Below are 17,216 nucleotides of genomic sequence, written 5' to 3'. Positions count from 1 at the left end.
AAATTTCGTAGCTCATTGGAGTATTTTTCGGTAGACACAGCAACACGGGATAAAGACAAGCACAGGCAGGTTGTGCAAAACTACCCACCAAAAAGGAAGGGAGCAAAATCCATTCCAGCCTAGGTTCAAAATGCATTTCCAGGAGCTAGTGCTTTAAGAGATGCTTGTCCTACAAATATCGTTTTGGCAAGGTTTATCGCAGGTATCTTTGAAAAGGGGCAGAAACGTGCACTAGCTAATGCAATTCTATCCATGTCTACTCAGAAGTAAACCCCGCTGGTTTTTGTGGCACTTAATGCCAGGTAAATGCGTATAACGGATTGCAACCTAAACGTGCACGATCCTAGAAACTGTTACCTAAAAATATCACAGGGTGTTATTCCCCGGTGTGTTTCAGTATCTGAGGCTGTTGATGAAAGGTGGGTGGGAATTTACCGATATTTAAAATGTGCGGGTCCATCCCAGCCCCGCTCCCATCTCTTGCAAGTTCTCTCCTCATAAAATGAAATCAACACCATATAAGGCTCTCGCCATCCACCTAGCTGCAAAACAGAAAAGTCACCGGAATATTTTTATCTCCTGCAACCGTATCCCCAATTTGCAAGCGGCTCGTGAGGTCTATTTTTCGCCCGTTTCCAGCTGCCAAAAAAAGCCAAGTCTTTCAAAAGTCTTTTTTTGTTGTTAAGGGGGGGGGAGAGAACAAAAGATTAAGCATTGCAAGAGGGGAGGGAAGCGCTTGCACCAGCCCGGCTGCTTTTGTGCAAGACGGGAGCGCACTGCCTGCGTCAGAGCCTGGCTGGCGAGCGCCTGGGTTGGGAGGCGTCCTTGGCTTGTGTCCCTTGCGCTAAAGCGAATCAGCGCGCGGAAGGCGTGAGGCCGAAACCCCGCCCTCGCCTGCCTTCCTCTATATAAAAGGCGAGCCTCGGCTAAAGCGCAGTTACAGTATCTCGCAGCAGAGCTCGGGGAAGCACCTCGAAGCGGAAATTCCGATTATGCAGAGTGCAATGTTTCTGGCTCTCCAGCACAACTGCAGCCCAATGGAGAGGAGCGCCAGCAACTGCCAAAGCAAAGAAGAGAAAAAGGGGAAGATGAAGAGAACCATGTAAGTTAAAAGGCAAAAATCCAACGGGTGACCATTAGAAAGGCAGGTACTCTTTTAGGAAGAAGGGGCTACTTTTAAACCACATTTCTTTTTTTTTGGATCGGAATGTTTCGTGCTAGAGCAAAGTTCTGCTCTTAATCCTGGAGGTGGTAAAAGGGATCCCCCCCCCCCGCGGATGCTGTGCATTCTTTTCTTCTGGTTTCGTTTTAGTTTCTTACGGTTTTTGGTTGCAAGTTTAGGGAGTTAGGCAGAGCGGTTTGGGGCGAAGGGTTCTGTGCAGCTCAGAGGCTTGCACTGTCCGGCACCGGCGGAGCGTAGTCTATAAGGCTTGCAGGTGTGGTTGATTTTGGGGACAGGCATGAAACAGTTTTGCAAAGGACCGTTGGGAATGTCCTAGAGTGCTCTCTTACAGTTCTGCCTTAAGTTTCCTTACTGATTGCAGCGAGACTTAATAGAAAACGTGTGTAGGGTGGCAGGAATTTGCAGCGCCCCACAAGCTCCCAGGAATTGCGGCTAAATACTCTTCCTATGGGAATGACTGGGGCTTAAAAGTGCTTCGCTGTGGCTGGATCGTCTTTCATTCCAAGCCGTGTTGCGTTTCAGTCTTAACAAAGCGTGTTTTTGCATGCACTTAAGCACCCTAGCATCCTGTTGCCTCGGGAGTTTTGTATTCCGGATGGGAAAAGAATCTCTTTGTGAAGTCTGATCCGCAAACATTCTGAATGAAGAACTGAGAATTGGCGCATATGAGAGACGATCGATCCTTTCAAAGGGGTCTTTTCATTTGTTTTAGCGTGAGGAGGAAGTATGCAATTCAGTCGTACTTCCTCCAACCCTTGGTGAAACAAGTTTTCCCCCACTGGAGCAAAAAGCAGCTGAAGTTTGGAGCCTTGTGCTTTTTAAAAAAATAAGTCAGTATTGTCTTTCAAATATTGCAGGGCATGCCTGTTGTGCAAAATCGAAAAACCTATAAATGGTATCTGCTGCTTGGCATGGTTTAAAATGCATTCTGCCATCTCCTGGCTACAGGATAGAGTTGCCAAGGTTGGCTTGGCTGTCCACCTTCTGCAGAATCAATCTGGATATTTTGCAGTATTGTACTAATATTAGATCAGCTGCAGCATGCAAATATTTTTTAGTACTGTATTGAAAGCCCGAGTGATATTTCCAGATACCAGGAAAGCGAGATTTAGAACCTGATCCATTGTGTCCTCTTGTTAGAGTTAGCAGAATTTACTTCCAAGAAAGCATGCATAAGATTAATTTTAACACACACACACACACACATATCCTACTAACAGGGAGTCTGCAACTTAATTCTCACAAGTCTAGCATTTTGTGTGAAGGGAAAGAGGCATGAGCAAGTAATTAAAAGAAATAAATGATTGCATTGAACTCCCTATTCTCAGAAATTATCTCTGATCCTGCTGAAATTGTTCTCAGTAATTGGTCCTTGTTGTCTTGCAGATGCATTCAGCAAATAATGAATATGCAAGAACTAACTTGCATGTGCTTGAATGGGCCACCAGTGCTCAAGCATAATGCTTTTCAGTGGAAGTCTGTTCACACATTTGTCAGTCATGAAACCCCTTGAGGTGTGAAGCTCAGCTGGGTTACAGAGATAAAAGAAGTTATTGGGCATAAATCGAGTGCTAGATTAAAATCTGGGAATTTTGTTAAGCAAACAGAACTCAGTTTATGTTAATTAGCCACAGATTCAGACTTCTTTGCACTTTAAAATCAAAGGGTACAGTTAATTGAACTTGATTTTTCTTTGTTTTCTTTTAGCATGAAAGATTGGAAATCACGGCTGAGTTACTTCCTGCAGAACTCTTCCAGTTCTACCACTGCAAAGGCCAACAAGAAAGGGCAGCAAAAGGCAATTCTTAGGTATGCATCTCACTTTTTCTCACCAGTGGATTTTTTATTTTTATTTTTTAAAATCTATGCAATAGGCGACTAAAGCAGTAATAATAATAATCGTCCTATTTTTCTCCTGTTCTTCCAGGCCGTCTCCCGAGGAAGCCCAGCTATGGTCGGAAGCATTTGATGAGCTGCTTGCTAACAAATGTAAGTTCATTTAATGAGCAGGACTTTAACACACAAGAATAGTGGCTCCTTTTGTGAGGGTTCTCCTGGAAAAGATGCTTTGCAAGATAGGAGTTAGCTGTTCCCATGGGCGTTTGTGGCTGCTTTGGGACCCATATTCCTAGAAAGCACGATTCTATCCAGGCATAACTCCACAGCGCTTCCCATGGCAAGAGCTCTCCTGTTTTGCAGTTCCATAACTAGCCTGTATTTTTAGCTGGTTTTGCATTCCTTTAGAACTATGTAAGCTGGAGGATAGACATCTGCAGTGAAGAAAAGAGAGAGCCGTTTCTTCCTGCACGTGGCAAGGCAGTGTGCTGAGCGGTGCTTGCACGCTGTAGGAAAAGTCTTGTTTAAAAGCCCTGCAATTGATCACACTATGGGACAGTAAAGCAGTTGTGCACAGATTCACTTGTGCACAGATTCAGGCTCCACTAACCCTTAGTCTTGCATGTGCCGTGCAGAGCAGCTGGGTGCTGTTAAAAATCCATTCTTGTAATCTCCTGTGTACTTCTCTGGCTGATTGCAAAATGCCTTGATGGGTGATCCAGGTTTTTCCAATAGGCACCTGCCAAGTAGCTGATTATTATGGGGTGCCAATTGCCCTCCAACTTCAGTTAATGTCCATTACTGTTTGGGCTTTCTGTGCTATATGCAGATGTAGCACCACTGGCTTAAAATGTAGTCTTTTCCACTAGAGCGCTGCATTTAAGAGTCTCCATATGAGAGAGAGGTGCCCATTATTAGTTCAATTCAAAGCTCCTGTTCCTCTATGAGCTCCTGTATGGGAGCTCAGTTCACTCTGCAGCTATGCCTTTACATGCTAAGCTAATGAAAAAATGCAGACTTCTCATTAGTTATATGGCGTTTGCTGCCAAGTGAACTCTTGAGTCAGCCTTTCCATTGCAGATACCTTCCAGAAGTTCCATAAACATCTAAAGGTTAATATGCAATTTCAAAACAGCAGGAGAGAAATTGTAGAATGTTTTCCCTGCTTTCACTTTCAAGGCTTCTTGGAAAAGAACACAAGTTGCTTTAAAAAATACGATACAGAATAGATTCCTCATACTCCGGGGTTTTTTGTTTTTTTAAATGGGGGCGAGTTCTGGTACTTTTTATTTAAATGATCCGAGGAAGTTGCAGAGTGAACAAGAGAGACGTAATGCATATATACACACAGCATTCCTGGGATGTTTTGAGCTAATCCATCTCTTTCACCTTCCTTTGTAGATGGTCTGGCAGCGTTCAGAGCATTCTTGAAATCTGAGTTTTGTGAAGAGAACATTGACTTCTGGCTGGCTTGTGAGGATTTCAAGAAAACGAAGTCCCCACAGAAAATGACCGCCAAGGCGAAGAAGATTTACAGCGACTTTATTGAAAAGGAAGCTCCCAAAGAGGTAAGCAGAAATTTTGTAATTTACTCCCAGGGAAGAAATCAACTTGGAAAACAACTGTATCATAACTGAGAATCCACAAGAAAGTTTAGTCTGTGAGCAGATTTTATAGTATCCTTCCTCAATATGGTGGTTTCCAGATATTTTGGACTACAACTACCAAAATACCTAATCATTGGGCAGGCTGGCTGGGACTGATGATGTCTGAAGTCTAAAATATCTAGAACACCAGCTTGTGGGAACGCTACTCTATAAACGCCTGCTTCAGAACTCTTGTCTAAATCCATACAGATCTGGCAGTTCTGATATATTGGTTTCCGTGTACAATTCTCCTCGTCTAGAGTTGACAGTTAAAGGAAAAATGCAACTTAAAATCGGCCCTACATGTACTTGGGCTGTGAGATTGTAACTTACCAAAGTGGACATCACATTCTCATTAAGGTGAAGGCTAGGGGAAACTTAACAGACCCCAATACATCCAATTTTTAGGTAGCACTTAATATAAGTAGCAGCATACCACAACAAGGGACTTTCCTGCAGAGTCTGTACACAGCAAAGCATTATGTTACATGACTGGTGCAAAATATTTTACTAGTAGAAAAAGTAGCATCATTTACCCAGTTAAAATCCCACTGGTATTAAAACCACCGGCCCTAATCTTGGCTACCATGAGTCTGGTGGGTTTGTAGCTCCCCTTAATCTGTACCAAAGAAAAAATGCCACCACTCACAAGCTATATTCATTCTACCGGTGTTTGCAGTACAGAGGGATAGGAGAATTCTGCTCTTCCACAAATTGCTTGGCCTTCTTGTAGAAATATATGAGCATGCTGGAACACAGTTCCTAGTTGCAAGAGGGGGTGCAATGACTTTTGGCTTTGATGACCTGAAAACAGTTAGGCCTATATGCATTCCTGAATTTCTCTGTCAGTTGCCATTTGTCACAGCAGTTGAATGCAGCCTCCAAATTAAGAGGCAGTTTACCTGAGATTATTAGATCCTGGGAGTAAGCAACAGGTGAAGGATACTCATCTTCGTAAATTTCTCAAGGCAGCTGGCTAGCCACTGTTGAGTAGAGGTTTCAGTTAAATGATTCCTTGGGTCTGATCCGGAATGGGCAATTCATGTTCTTTCTTTCCTTTAATTTTAGATCAACATAGACTTTCAGACCAAGAATACCATTGCTCAGAACCTCCAAGAGGCTACAGACACTTGCTTCAGCACAGCCCAGAAGAGAGTCTACAGTTTGATGGAGAATAATGCCTATCCACGGTTCCTGGAGTCTGAATTCTACCAGGAGTTGTGTAAAATGCCAATCCATAAGGAGCCTCAGGCGACATGAACTCCCAAGTCCGGGAGGGAAGAAGAAGCAAAACGGAAAAGAGTGCCATTTTTTTTTTCCGTTAAGGAGGAAGCCCATGTCTTTGCAGGCTGGATGGACTGAAATGAACTGACTGTGCAGGAAATCTGCCCAAATGTAACTTATATGTTTCCATGGAGGATGGGCATATATTGACTCTGGCAGTTCTCAGATTCCAGCACGCTGCAATAATATAGTCCACAAGGAAAACCCAAGTGAAACTGCTGGCCAGTTACTAGGGAAAATTCATTAAAAAGATGCTGTTGGCAAGGAGCGTCTGACGCATTTTGGGTCATCCAGATCCATCTATCAACATGGATGCGTTGACACTCTTAAGCCAGATAGCAAGCCTCCCTTGCTTAAAGTAAATAAGCTCTGGAGTAGCTCTGTGCAGACCGACTTTTTCTGGGACATGGAAAATGCTTTGAATATTTCGCTGTCTCTACTTTTCCTAAACAACTGGCAGCATATAATAATTTATAGGGTTCCTCATGCGGGTTCCCTACAGAGCTTGCATCTCTGCACAGATGTGCGACTGCTCAACATAAATTCTGACGTTAACTGTTAACATTTCATGCAGAGATGACTGACTTAAAACAGAGCATGCTGACTGGCTGGTTAACTGGGGTCAAAGTTTGCCTGCATTGAAGGTGCAGATGGAGCAGAACTTAGCCCAGACTTAAAACAACAACTGTAGATGTGTATGTGTGTGTGTTTAGGTAGACTCTGGTTGTGTTGAACACTCCTACCCATGCTGAAAGTACTGACTTGAGGACAAACTTCAGTGAAGTTGTCCTTTTGAAGAGCAGATATGTTTTAATAAATTATTTTTATTTTACTAGAACATTAGTGCACTCTTTTCTTCTACTCCTGGTGGTTGGGGGGGGGAGGTGGGCTATTGACATCAAAACATATTTCAAAGGATAAGCCCCTTAAAACCAAGGCGATTAAACCTGCAATGCAGTGATGTTGAGAAATTAGCAAACTCTTTTGTTCCAAGCTTCCCGCAGGAAGAGCCTTCTTTTGATGATTTAAGCAGAAATACTGTTAGTATACTGCCAATTTATATACGTTTAAGAGGTTTAGAAATCCCAACCAAAAGGAAGCAATGTGAGAAATACAAATTCTTTCAAAACTGAAGTAATAAATATATAAGCAATGCAGTACACTGCACCCCAGTGGGAAAGTCCTGGTGGTTTGTGTGCCTGCTTAGAAAAAAAACATTTCAAATAGAGGACGGTTTGAAAGAGCTTGAAAGACCTACACTGGCTCCCAGTATGTTTCTGAGCACAATTCAAAGTGTTGGTGCTGACCTTTAAAACCCTAAATGGCCTCGGCCCAGTATACCTGAAGGAGCGTCTCCACCCCCATCGTTCAGCCCGGACACTGAGGTCCAGCACTGAGGGCCTTCTGGTGGTTCCCTCATTGCGATAAGCCAAGTTACAGGGAACCAGGCAGAGGGCTTTCTCGGTAGTTGCACCTGCCATGTGGAACGCCCTCCCACCAGATGTCAAAGAGAACAACAACTACCAGACTTTTAGAAGACATCTGAAGGCAGCCCTGTTTAGGGAAGCTTTTAATGTTTGACACATTACTGTATTTTAATATTTTGTTGGAAGATGCCCAGAGTGGCTGGGAAAACCCAGCCAGATGGGTGGGGTAATATAAAAAATAATAATAATTTATTATTTTCTGTAAAGCAGAACCAATGGCCATGTTTATTTTCATACAGTTTTCTTCCTTTCTCCCCACCCCCACCCCTGCTTTCTCCTGCATGCTCCATCTTCTCCCCTCACCCATTCTTACTTTTCTTTTTGGAAAAGAAACTAATTGAAAAATGGCAGCTTGTGACTATCCTCCTAGCATGATGAAACCCCAAACAGAACACACTGCTCTAAATGAGAACAAAGCAACGGTAAATGAAAGAGAGAGAGTAACCTGAGAAACAACTTCAGTAGATTATGGTTGAACTTCAGTCTAAGTATTCAATGCACTGCAACCTTTAAAAAGATACTTGTGTCAACAAACCTAAAATCACATTGCCCACCCCCTGTGTTAATGGATATCGGTCTCGGTCAAGCTGCACCATCATAGACTTTACAAAAGGTTTTCCTCTGGGAGTGGGGCACATTTTGCTGATAGTATTTTTAAGGTCATGCAGCCCTGAGGAATAGCAGAGAGTATCAAATACCCATGGACTGCTATGTCAACAGCATGCCTGGTTGCCTGACACCATCATGGACAAACTGGACAGAGGCAGCTTGAAAGGCATTTTATAGGCTACCTTGGCAGCAGTATCCTTAATTCTGAAAGACAATACAAGGCAGAAAATTCAAACTCTACTTCTAAAAGTTTTAGTTGAGAGCAGCTAAAATAATCCGAAAAGCCCTAATAAATCAGGGAGACATGTAATAAGAGCCCAGTCCAGTGTTCTGGGCATCTTGACAATCATTGCATTTGGCTCTTTGCCATTAGTCTCCAGAAACAACAACATTATGAATTGCTTGTTCCATCTGCAGCTTCTGAAAGGCTACTGCAGACCGCAGCTTCCTCTCCTGATGGAGGGAAATACTGACTAGAGAGCACAGGTGAGTCTATACTTCGGGTTTGTGGGGGAAAAGAGACTAAGGCCTAGTGGGGACATCCTGTCTTGCTAGCAGCAAGTGGAAAGGCTACGTATCAGGTGGCTTGGCAAAAATTGTGGTGTTGTGAGATTTCATTGCTGAAGAAGCCAGGCAAGTTTCTTGGCGAGTCAAGGGTCAGCAAACATTTTCAGCAGGGGGCCGGTCCACTGTCCCTCAGACCTTCTGAGGGGCCAGACTATATTTTGAAGGGGAAAAAATGAACGAATTCATATGCCCCACAAATAACCCAGAGATGCATTTTAAATAAAAGCACACATTCTGCTCATGTACAAACACGCTGATTCCCGGACCATCTGTGGGCTGGATTTAGAAGGCAATTGAGCCGGATCTGGCCCCCGGGCCTTAGTTTGCCTACGCATGCTATAGGTGCTTTGTGCAACAAAGGAAGTGGCTTTGTGCCAGAATACAGATGGGTGAGCCCCCTTCCATACCTGGCTGGTAGTGAGAAGGACAATAGTCAGAGGTGTGTAAGAGAGCTAGACTAGAAGCAGGCAGAAGCCAGAGAAAGAACAATCCTTGATTTCTGCTTGAATCCAAGGCTGTGGCTATGGGAGAAGCAATACCTTCTGGGATGTTGATGCCATGAGCCTCTCCACTATAGGCTCAGGTTGCATATATGTGTAAATAAACCATATATCCCAAAGATGACAGAGTCTCCAGGATGTGTCCCACATTCCAAAGAAACTGAACACTAGGTAAGCTCCTGGAACTCCCAGAGTCTTGCACCGCTCAGAGATTGGGGTGGTAAAGGTGAAGGTAAAGGACCCCTGTGCAATTACTGGCAAGTCCTGTCAAAGACAACTATGGGGTTGAAGCGCTCATCTTGCTTTCGGCCGAGGGAGCCGGCATTTGTCCACAGACAGCTTTCCAGCTCATGTGGCCAGCAGGACTAAACTGCTTCTGGTGCAACGGGACACCGTGACAGAAGCCACAGCACATGGAAATGCCATTTACCTTCCCGCTGCAGAGGTACCTATTTATCTACTTGCACCGGTGTGCTTTCATACTGCTAGGTTGGCAGGAACTGGGACAGAGCAACCGGAGTTCACTCCATTCCAGGGATTCAAACCGCCGACCTTGTGATCGGCAAGCCCAAGAGGCTCAGTGGTTTAGACCACAGCACCACCCGCATCCCAGGGTGGTGTGCAACAGTGTGGCCATGGGGTGCTAGCCTGGGGCATTTATTGCAGTCCACCCCACCACTGTACACACAGCAGAGGGAGATTTAGGCAAGTGCAACTGGTTGCCCCACAGTGGGTGCCGAGCCAAGGCGGGGTACCACAGGGCTTCGCAACTATGACTTACTGCATGTGCAGAATGGAAAGTGAAAGGTGGAGGGAGCCAAATTTTGGGCTGGCACATGGTGCCAAAACCAAAGTCCAGCCCTGCACACAGGTTGCAGTATTAACTAGGACAGAGTGGGGGGTGGGGCAGTAGTAAGGTTGGCATGGGTTTTAGGCATCTGCATTCTAAAAGACAAATTTTAAATTTCAGAAGTGATTTTTAGGAGCGTGACAAGTAGGCCCATGGATCAGCACCAACAGCATTCTCCAGATCAGGAGCAGATTCCATCAGAAATGGGTCTCTGATATCTCTGTTATCTCCTGTTTGTGATGACTGAGACACAGCGAGCATCTTTGCCAACTAAATCTTTTCCGTGGCTCCCGTGGCTTCACACACACATAAATACAAGGATGAGGCAAAACTTCCATTCCAGATGTTACCATAGCGATTCCCACAAGCTCTCTGTCTTGGAGCAATTGCTTTGTTTGGTTGCATAATCTGTGACCAATTTCTTCCGAAATAACAAGAAAAGGGAACCTCACGTAGCTTTTGGCTGTTTGCATCTCTTTGCCAGACTTGAGATCATAACAACGTCTCTCCCTCTGCCTCTCTCTTCACTGTACTGTACTGTAATTCTGTGCAAGGTCGGGGGGGGGACGGGACCCAACTGTGAAATAAAGGTGCTATTCTGCTTTGCTTATTATTGTTATTTTAAATTTATAGCTTCTAGCCCTGAATGGCCTGCTCCCTAGGCTGTGCCTCATTGACTCACATTTTACGAATGTGAAGAGTTCACACAATAGCAACATCCATCTTTAACTAGGGTTGCCATATTCAGACAAAAGTTGTTTAGCTGTGTGGTTTTGTGTGTGTGTGTGTGTGCGTGTGTTTTGCAAAATCTACACTTATAGAAGGATGGAAGCCCTTTTTGGGTTATCTGGAAAACATAGCAACATATCATAATCAAATGAAATTGTGAGCAGGATTCGAAACAGGAGCAGCAGAAGAAAAATTATAATATTTTGAACAGAAGAATGTGTCTTAGGTGAAACGTTTATTAGAGTGCAGCATATAAATGGCATGGGATTAAGAACAGCATGGAAGGAAAGGCAGGAAGCAAAAGTTTAAAGAGAAATGCATAACAAACTTTAAACGTGGAATTTATTTGCGAAGATTTTAAAGTTTAATACAAAACTGATGCGCAAAAAGGAACAAATTCTGAGCCACTCCACCTCCTGCCCCCAGGGGAGTAGCTGGTATCAGATTACTTCCCAACCTTTCTCTCAAACTGCTCCTCTGCCTCTCAAACCCATTAACCCAGAGATTCCATTTGCCATTTTAAGCTGTGGCTTTTGCTGTGGCTGTTTTTGCAGTTTATAGCCTACAAAAACATTTAATCCGGAAAAGGAAAGGGGGGAAAAAACACCAATTTGGATAAAGGTTTCCAGGGGTTGCAAAGTAGAAAGTATATACGTGAATCATGATGACAACATTGTTCCATTAATGCAAATTAAATGCCCTTGCCAACAATCGGCTAATAATAATAACATGAGTAAACTGAATTGCACTTTCATGGAATATTTTGTGAGGCTTTTATTGGACGGCGGAGGAGTGGAGAGTTGCAAATTTAGAGCAGGCTGGTGTGATCTGGTTTTGGTCTCAGATTCAGAACTCAGGCTCCCCAAGGGCCCCACATTAATCTGAAAGCGAGAGGGTTTAGAAAAGTCAACTATATGGAAGGCACACTTAGGAGCTGAGTGGTGTGTTTATTGAGCTGGTGTATTTAGAAGTCGGCCACTGACCTCAAAGAAAAAAATAATAATGACCAACACACACACACGCACCCAGATGCCAAAGTAAAAGCGGGTAAAGGAGGGATTGGAAGAAGTATTCTTTTTCCAAGAATTTCTCATTCAGGATTAGATCAGCCCTTCCAGCTGCACCAGCCCTGATCAAAAATCAGTGCTGAATATATAGCCAGGAAGGATCAGAACAAGATCCATCCCGTGTAATCTGCTCTTTCCAACAAGCACAGGCAGATCTCTGAAAGATAGATAGATAGATAGATGAGAGATAGAGAGATAGAGAGATAGAGAGATGATAGATAGATAGATAGATAGATAGATAGATAGATAGATAGATAGATAGATAGATAGATAGATGATAGAGGTTTGATGAGGCCCTAAGCTACTGAATGGGGTAATGGGGCCCTTTATATGTCCAGCTGTCCTTTGTCAACAACAAAATTCTTGCTGTTTTTTGTGTTGAATATATGCTATATGGTAATTTATGGACCTAATAGGTATCTAAAGCCAATTGCACATGTTGCCATGCAACCAGTCCATGCAGAATGTAGGCACCCAATATATAGAAATGAGCAAACCAGGCAATGGGAAGTCTCCCTTCCCAGCTGAGCGATCCCCGCCCCCTCCTGCTGGCATGCAAGTAGGAATGGGATTGGGGCTGCTCCGATGGGAAGGGAGGCATTGCACTGCCTGAGAGACCCCTGCCCCCTCCTGCTTGCACACAAGTAGGAGCTGGGATAGGGCTGCTCTGAAAGGCAGTGTGAAGCCTCCCTTCCCTCTGCCACCACCATCACTGCAGCATCAATGTCCCAAATGTGTAGGATTGATTGATTGATTGATTGATTGATTGATTGATGTGTCCCCGGATTCATTGAAAAAAACTGGTAACCTTATTGGGGGGGGGGGGACTGGGATCCATCTTGGGCAGATTGGCTGCCGGCTGCCTGGGAGAGATGCCTTGGACTCCAGGGCTGCACTGTTGTGGGGGATAAGCCCTTATTGAAAGGACCATGCTATAAGAGCTGGACTCCCTCCATGCAAAATGAGTAAATAGGTGAATAAACCATACAGTACTACCTCGAGTTAAGAACCTAATTCGTTCTGGAGGTCCGTGCTTAACCTTAAACTGTTCTTAACCTGAGGTACCACTTTAGCTAATGGGGCTTCCCACTGCTGCCACGCCACCGGAGCACAATTTCTGAAGCAAAGTTCACGATCCTGAAGCAAAGTTCTTCACCTGAGGTACTATTTCTGGGTTAGCGGAGTCTGTAACCTGAAGTGTCTGTAACCTGAAGTGTCTGTAACCAGAGGTACCACTGTATTTCTTAAAGCTATGACAGTCTCTGCCAAGTCTCAATTCTCCCTCATTCTGACTTTCCCTGCGCTTATCTCTCCCAAACTAGTGTAACACTTGAACACCTTGTCATCGCCTCATTCACTTGTGGGAGGAAAAAGCATTCACCAGTTTACCTGCTGCTCGGGCTGAAAGAAGACCGAGAACTGCACACACCTGAGACCTCTGCACACACCACTGGTCACAACCAGTTTCCCCCAGCTCAAATCAAATGGATGAAAACCTAGAAAACAATTCCCACTCCTGGAATCATCACAAATCAGTAAGGCTGCATCTGTTTTTGAGAGCAAGGAATGGCCACCTCCACCACTCTCACGTTGTATCTGTCTTTGCCCAAATTTAGAAGCAAAGTTGGGGAGAGACATCAAGAAGGAACTTCTGTGTTCGCAAGCTGTGGTGGGAAACTTGAGCATGAGATCACAGTGTGGTCTGTCTCATGGGTTGAGACATATGACAAGTTCTACAGTGAGCTTGAGGTCATCAGTTTCAGTAAGTTTTCCATGAAGCTCTGAAGTGCTCATCATATATACAGATTGGGGTCATTAGCATCAAGCCTTCTTAGGGTCATGAACGTCAGGACTTCCTATCAAACCAGCCCAGCAGGCTGTGAGTTAGCAGACAAGAGGTGTCCCAAAGACCAGTTCCTGAAAATGACTTCTCCCCTTGCTGAATGCAACTTCCCATTGCTGAATCTCTGTTGAACCAATGATGATTTCTAAACATCCTCTCTCTTGTACACAGAGACATCAAAAGAATGTGCCGGTCATATTTACGCAAAATAGCAGCCATGGAATTTGGTTTCAGTTCAAGGGCTTAGCCCCAGAACATATAAAATAGGATATCATTATTTACTAGTGAAGCATCCAGCACTGGCTGCATTTAGTCACAACAACACTCAGCCACAATTGTTCCTACTACTCGCTCCCACCTGTGACTAGCAAAAGCCAAATCAATTGTGCAAATCAGAGCAGCTTGTCCTGGTGCAGAATCTTAATTTACTATTATCGTATTACTATTATTTTGTTTTTACACAGATCATTTCCTACCAAGACATTTTCACAGTCGGAATGAAATAACTCTCTTCTGTGTTTAAGTGGTAGATTCCTGTACACTGTGACTTTTGTTTTGCTCCTTTTTTGACTATGAGCGGGACAATTTTACAGTGGTACCTTGGGTTAAGAACTTAATTCGTTCTGGAGGTCCGTTCTTAACCTGAAACTGCTCTTAACCTGAGGTACCACTTTAGCTAATGGGGCCTCCCGCTGCTGCCGCCGCCACGTGATTTCTGTTCTCATCCTGAAGTAAGGTTCTTAAACCGAGGTACTATTTCTGGGTTAGCGGAGTCTGTAACCTGAAGCATCCGTAACCTGAAGCGTCTGTAACCCTAGGTACCACTGTATTATGTTACTGTTAATCTTAATGTTGCAATTTACTGTCATTTTCAATGGGAACTTGGTTGGAGAGTGATCTAGAATTATCACTGGTGTAAGGGCCTAAAACTGATTTCACAAACTGTTGTCAAATCACAGAACCCGTTTCATCCTTGAAGACTTCCTGACGAAGAGAGTGTGTCAAGCATTTTAAGCAAGCATTTCCTGAAGTGACCACATGCAGCCCCTTTGCAAAAACCATTAAAGAAGTCTTTAATGGTTGATGTTTTATTGTGTTTTCGATATTTTGTTGGGAGCCACTCATAGTGGCTGGGGCAACCCAGTCAGATGGGTGTAATAATAATAATAATAATAATAATAATAATAATAATGTGCAGAAAGCTAAAGGATATGGCAGGACAGATGGGGAAAGACAATGAATTGGACTTGAATCCCAGATTTCTTGGGAAATGTCCCCAAAGGCACACCCACACACCCAAACTATTTGCTTTTGGGAAATGCTAGGTTTGAGGTTGAAGCAGCCAGTAAAGGCTTAACAGTATCTCATTTAGAGCTGTAAAATGTCAAATGTGGAGAGGTGACAAGGAGGGGGTGTGGAACTTAGCCTCTCCCAGTTGACTCTCTGTCTGTCAACTTTTCCACCAAACTCCAGCTCACTTTTTCTGCAAACTGAGTGACTCTTACTTCAAAGAATCAAGGGGTCACACGTACTACCCATGCATTCTCCAGGCACAAACCTGGGGCAGAGCAGGGGAGGGGTGTGTGTGTGTGTGTGAAGATTTTCTTGGGTAACAGTAGTACAGAGTCTCTATTTTCAAGCCATTATATCCGTCAAAGTCCATCATTCAGAGTGAGACTGTACAGTTTTAGGCAATATGGGATTGAGGGGGGGAGGAGGTGGGAAGAGACAGGGGAGAAAAGTAGAAGAGAGTAAGATTTCATTCTTTTCCATAGTATGTGAGCCAAGCTACTGGGTCAGCGTCACGTAAACAGGTACTTTATTTTTGCTGGCAGTGCGAGAGCCCAGGCCAGGATATGGTTGGCTGAAGTGTGTTTTGTCTCTCTGTGTGAGACAGAGGCTTTTAGACCCATGTTGATAACACTGCTGTAATCACTATTAGGTATAAACAGCAAATGATTTTTAAACACACTGATTTGGTACAGTGTAACCTTCAAGACCTTCTGTTGCAGGCCTTAGTTAAGAATCTCCTCTCACCTTGTATATATGAAACATATAGAGTGTGAGAGGCAATATATTTTTTTAGAAAAAAAGCACTGTATTGCACCCTTGGTCAGCAGGATCTCACACTGCCTCAGTGCATTAAAAGCTACAGCATATTCCATACCCTCCAACATTTCTCCAATAAAAAATAGGGATGTCCTATTATTATTATTATTATTATTATTATTATATATATATATATATATATACCCCACCCTTCTGACTTGGTTGCCCCAGCCACTCTGGGTGGCTTCCAACATATGCAGTGGTAACTCGGGTTACAAACACCTCGGGTTACAGACTCCGCTAACCTGGAAGTAGTACCTCGGGTTAAGAACTTTATCTCAGGATGAGAACAGAAATCGTGTGGCGGCAGCGCAAGGCCCCATTAGCTAAAGTGTTACCTCAGGTTAAGAACGGTTTCAAGTTAAGAATGGACCTCTGGAACGAATTAAGTTCATAACCAGAGGTACCACTGTATAAAAACATAATAAAACTATATAGGGCTCCTTTGGATGTCTTCTAAAGGTTGCATAGTTTCTTATCTCCTTGGTGGGGAGGGGGTCAGTCACATAACTCCATACCCTCCAACATTTCTCCAACGAAAATAGGGATGTTCTGAGGAAAAGCGGAACATTCCAGGATCAAATCAGAAACCTCCAGGCAAGGATTAGGCTAACTGAGAGGCTTGGCGTCCACAATTTTAAGCCCATTGTGTTATTCCCAAGAGATGCAACTATTACTGCAGAAGCTGTGGCTGGTTCGCTCACCATTGCCAGCATATGGCATGGCTACCCTGTTCCTGAGCCATTTGGAAGCTCAGCAGTGAAGGGGGTGGGTAAATAATAGGGCCCAAGTGGGCCAAGGCTGAAAGTTGAGAAAAAGAACAGATGTGAATTTTTGACTCCAGATTCAGGTAGTTGTGACCGGGAGAGGTTTACAGAACTCTCAGTGGACCTAAAATGGTTTATGTTAGCAAATCCCTCCCCAGTGTAAGCCAACAAGGAGGCCCTGACTTTGTGCACGTAGCAGGAGGGCTTTTTTTTGCAAAGAAAATTGTGTGGTGCGCATGAAGGGCACCGAAAGAGCAATACCTTAAAAGCACTTTGCTCTCTTGTACATTATGAGTTGGCCCCCTCTGACATGGAGCTCACTGGGATGTTTCAGATTTCTCATAACAGCAGCGTAGTCTAGACGTGTGCCTCGCCATCAATCTAGGTGCATTGTGTAAAATCTGAAAACATAGGCCAAATCCCCAGGGTGTTTGTGAGAAATCATTTGGCTGTCTCTGTACTGTAAACCACTCTGTTTTATACCATTTTAGTGATCCTGGCTTCTCCAAAAAAAAAAAGACCTTAGGAAGTATTCACACCATACAATTAGACCACACGACTCCTTGCCTGCCCTCAAATAATAATAATAGGATCTGCAGTTTCTTAAGGGTGCTTAGAATTGTGAGGGGCAAACTACAGTTCCCAGGATTATATCAGGGGAGCATGTGCTGTCAATGCGACTGTCGTTCAGTGAATGTGCTGAGAATTCAGCACATATGCTCAATATTTTCTGGAAGAG

At 43.9% G+C, this 17,216-nt stretch overlaps 1 protein-coding gene across 2 annotated transcripts; it reads left to right on the top strand.

Annotated features, from left to right (window-relative positions):
- The first annotated feature begins 931 nt into the window (after positions 1 to 931).
- Positions 932 to 6,787, top strand: RGS2 (regulator of G protein signaling 2). 2 transcript variants are annotated; one of them, XM_083745962.1, is made up of 6 exons: positions 940 to 1,922; positions 1,968 to 2,663; positions 2,711 to 2,992; positions 3,111 to 3,172; positions 4,421 to 4,587; positions 5,734 to 6,787. In XM_083745962.1, exons 3-6 carry the CDS (start codon positions 2,892 to 2,894, stop codon positions 5,923 to 5,925), a joined length of 522 nt encoding a protein of 173 aa, XP_083602088.1. In that variant the 5' UTR covers positions 940 to 1,922; positions 1,968 to 2,663; positions 2,711 to 2,891; the 3' UTR covers positions 5,926 to 6,787. The 2 variants fall into 2 exon arrangements, with proteins under 2 accessions (XP_083602087.1, XP_083602088.1); XM_083745961.1 differs by lacking the exon at positions 1,968 to 2,663 and having other exon boundaries at positions 932 to 1,102; positions 2,891 to 2,992.
- Positions 6,788 to 17,216: the final 10,429 nt, after the last annotated feature.

The sequence above is a fragment of the Podarcis gaigeae genome (genome assembly GCF_964106915.1).
Source record: "Podarcis gaigeae genome assembly, chromosome: 6".
NCBI classification, from domain to species: domain Eukaryota; kingdom Metazoa; phylum Chordata; class Lepidosauria; order Squamata; family Lacertidae; genus Podarcis; species Podarcis gaigeae.
The sequence above is the reverse complement of the archived record's forward strand: the minus strand, read 5'-3'. Positions and strand labels throughout refer to the sequence as shown.

Excerpts from the sequence above, each read along its gene's own strand:
- RGS2 (XM_083745961.1), top strand. The coding sequence starts at position 993 with ATGCAGAGTGCAATGTTTCTGGCTCTCCAGCACAACTGCAGCCCAATG. Across the intron at positions 1,103-2,890 it reads GGGAAGATGAAGAGAACCAT|CATGAAAGATTGGAAATCAC; the intron begins GTAAGTTAAAAG and ends GTTTTCTTTTAG. Across the intron at positions 2,993-3,110 it reads CAGCAAAAGGCAATTCTTAG|GCCGTCTCCCGAGGAAGCCC; the intron begins GTATGCATCTCA and ends CTGTTCTTCCAG.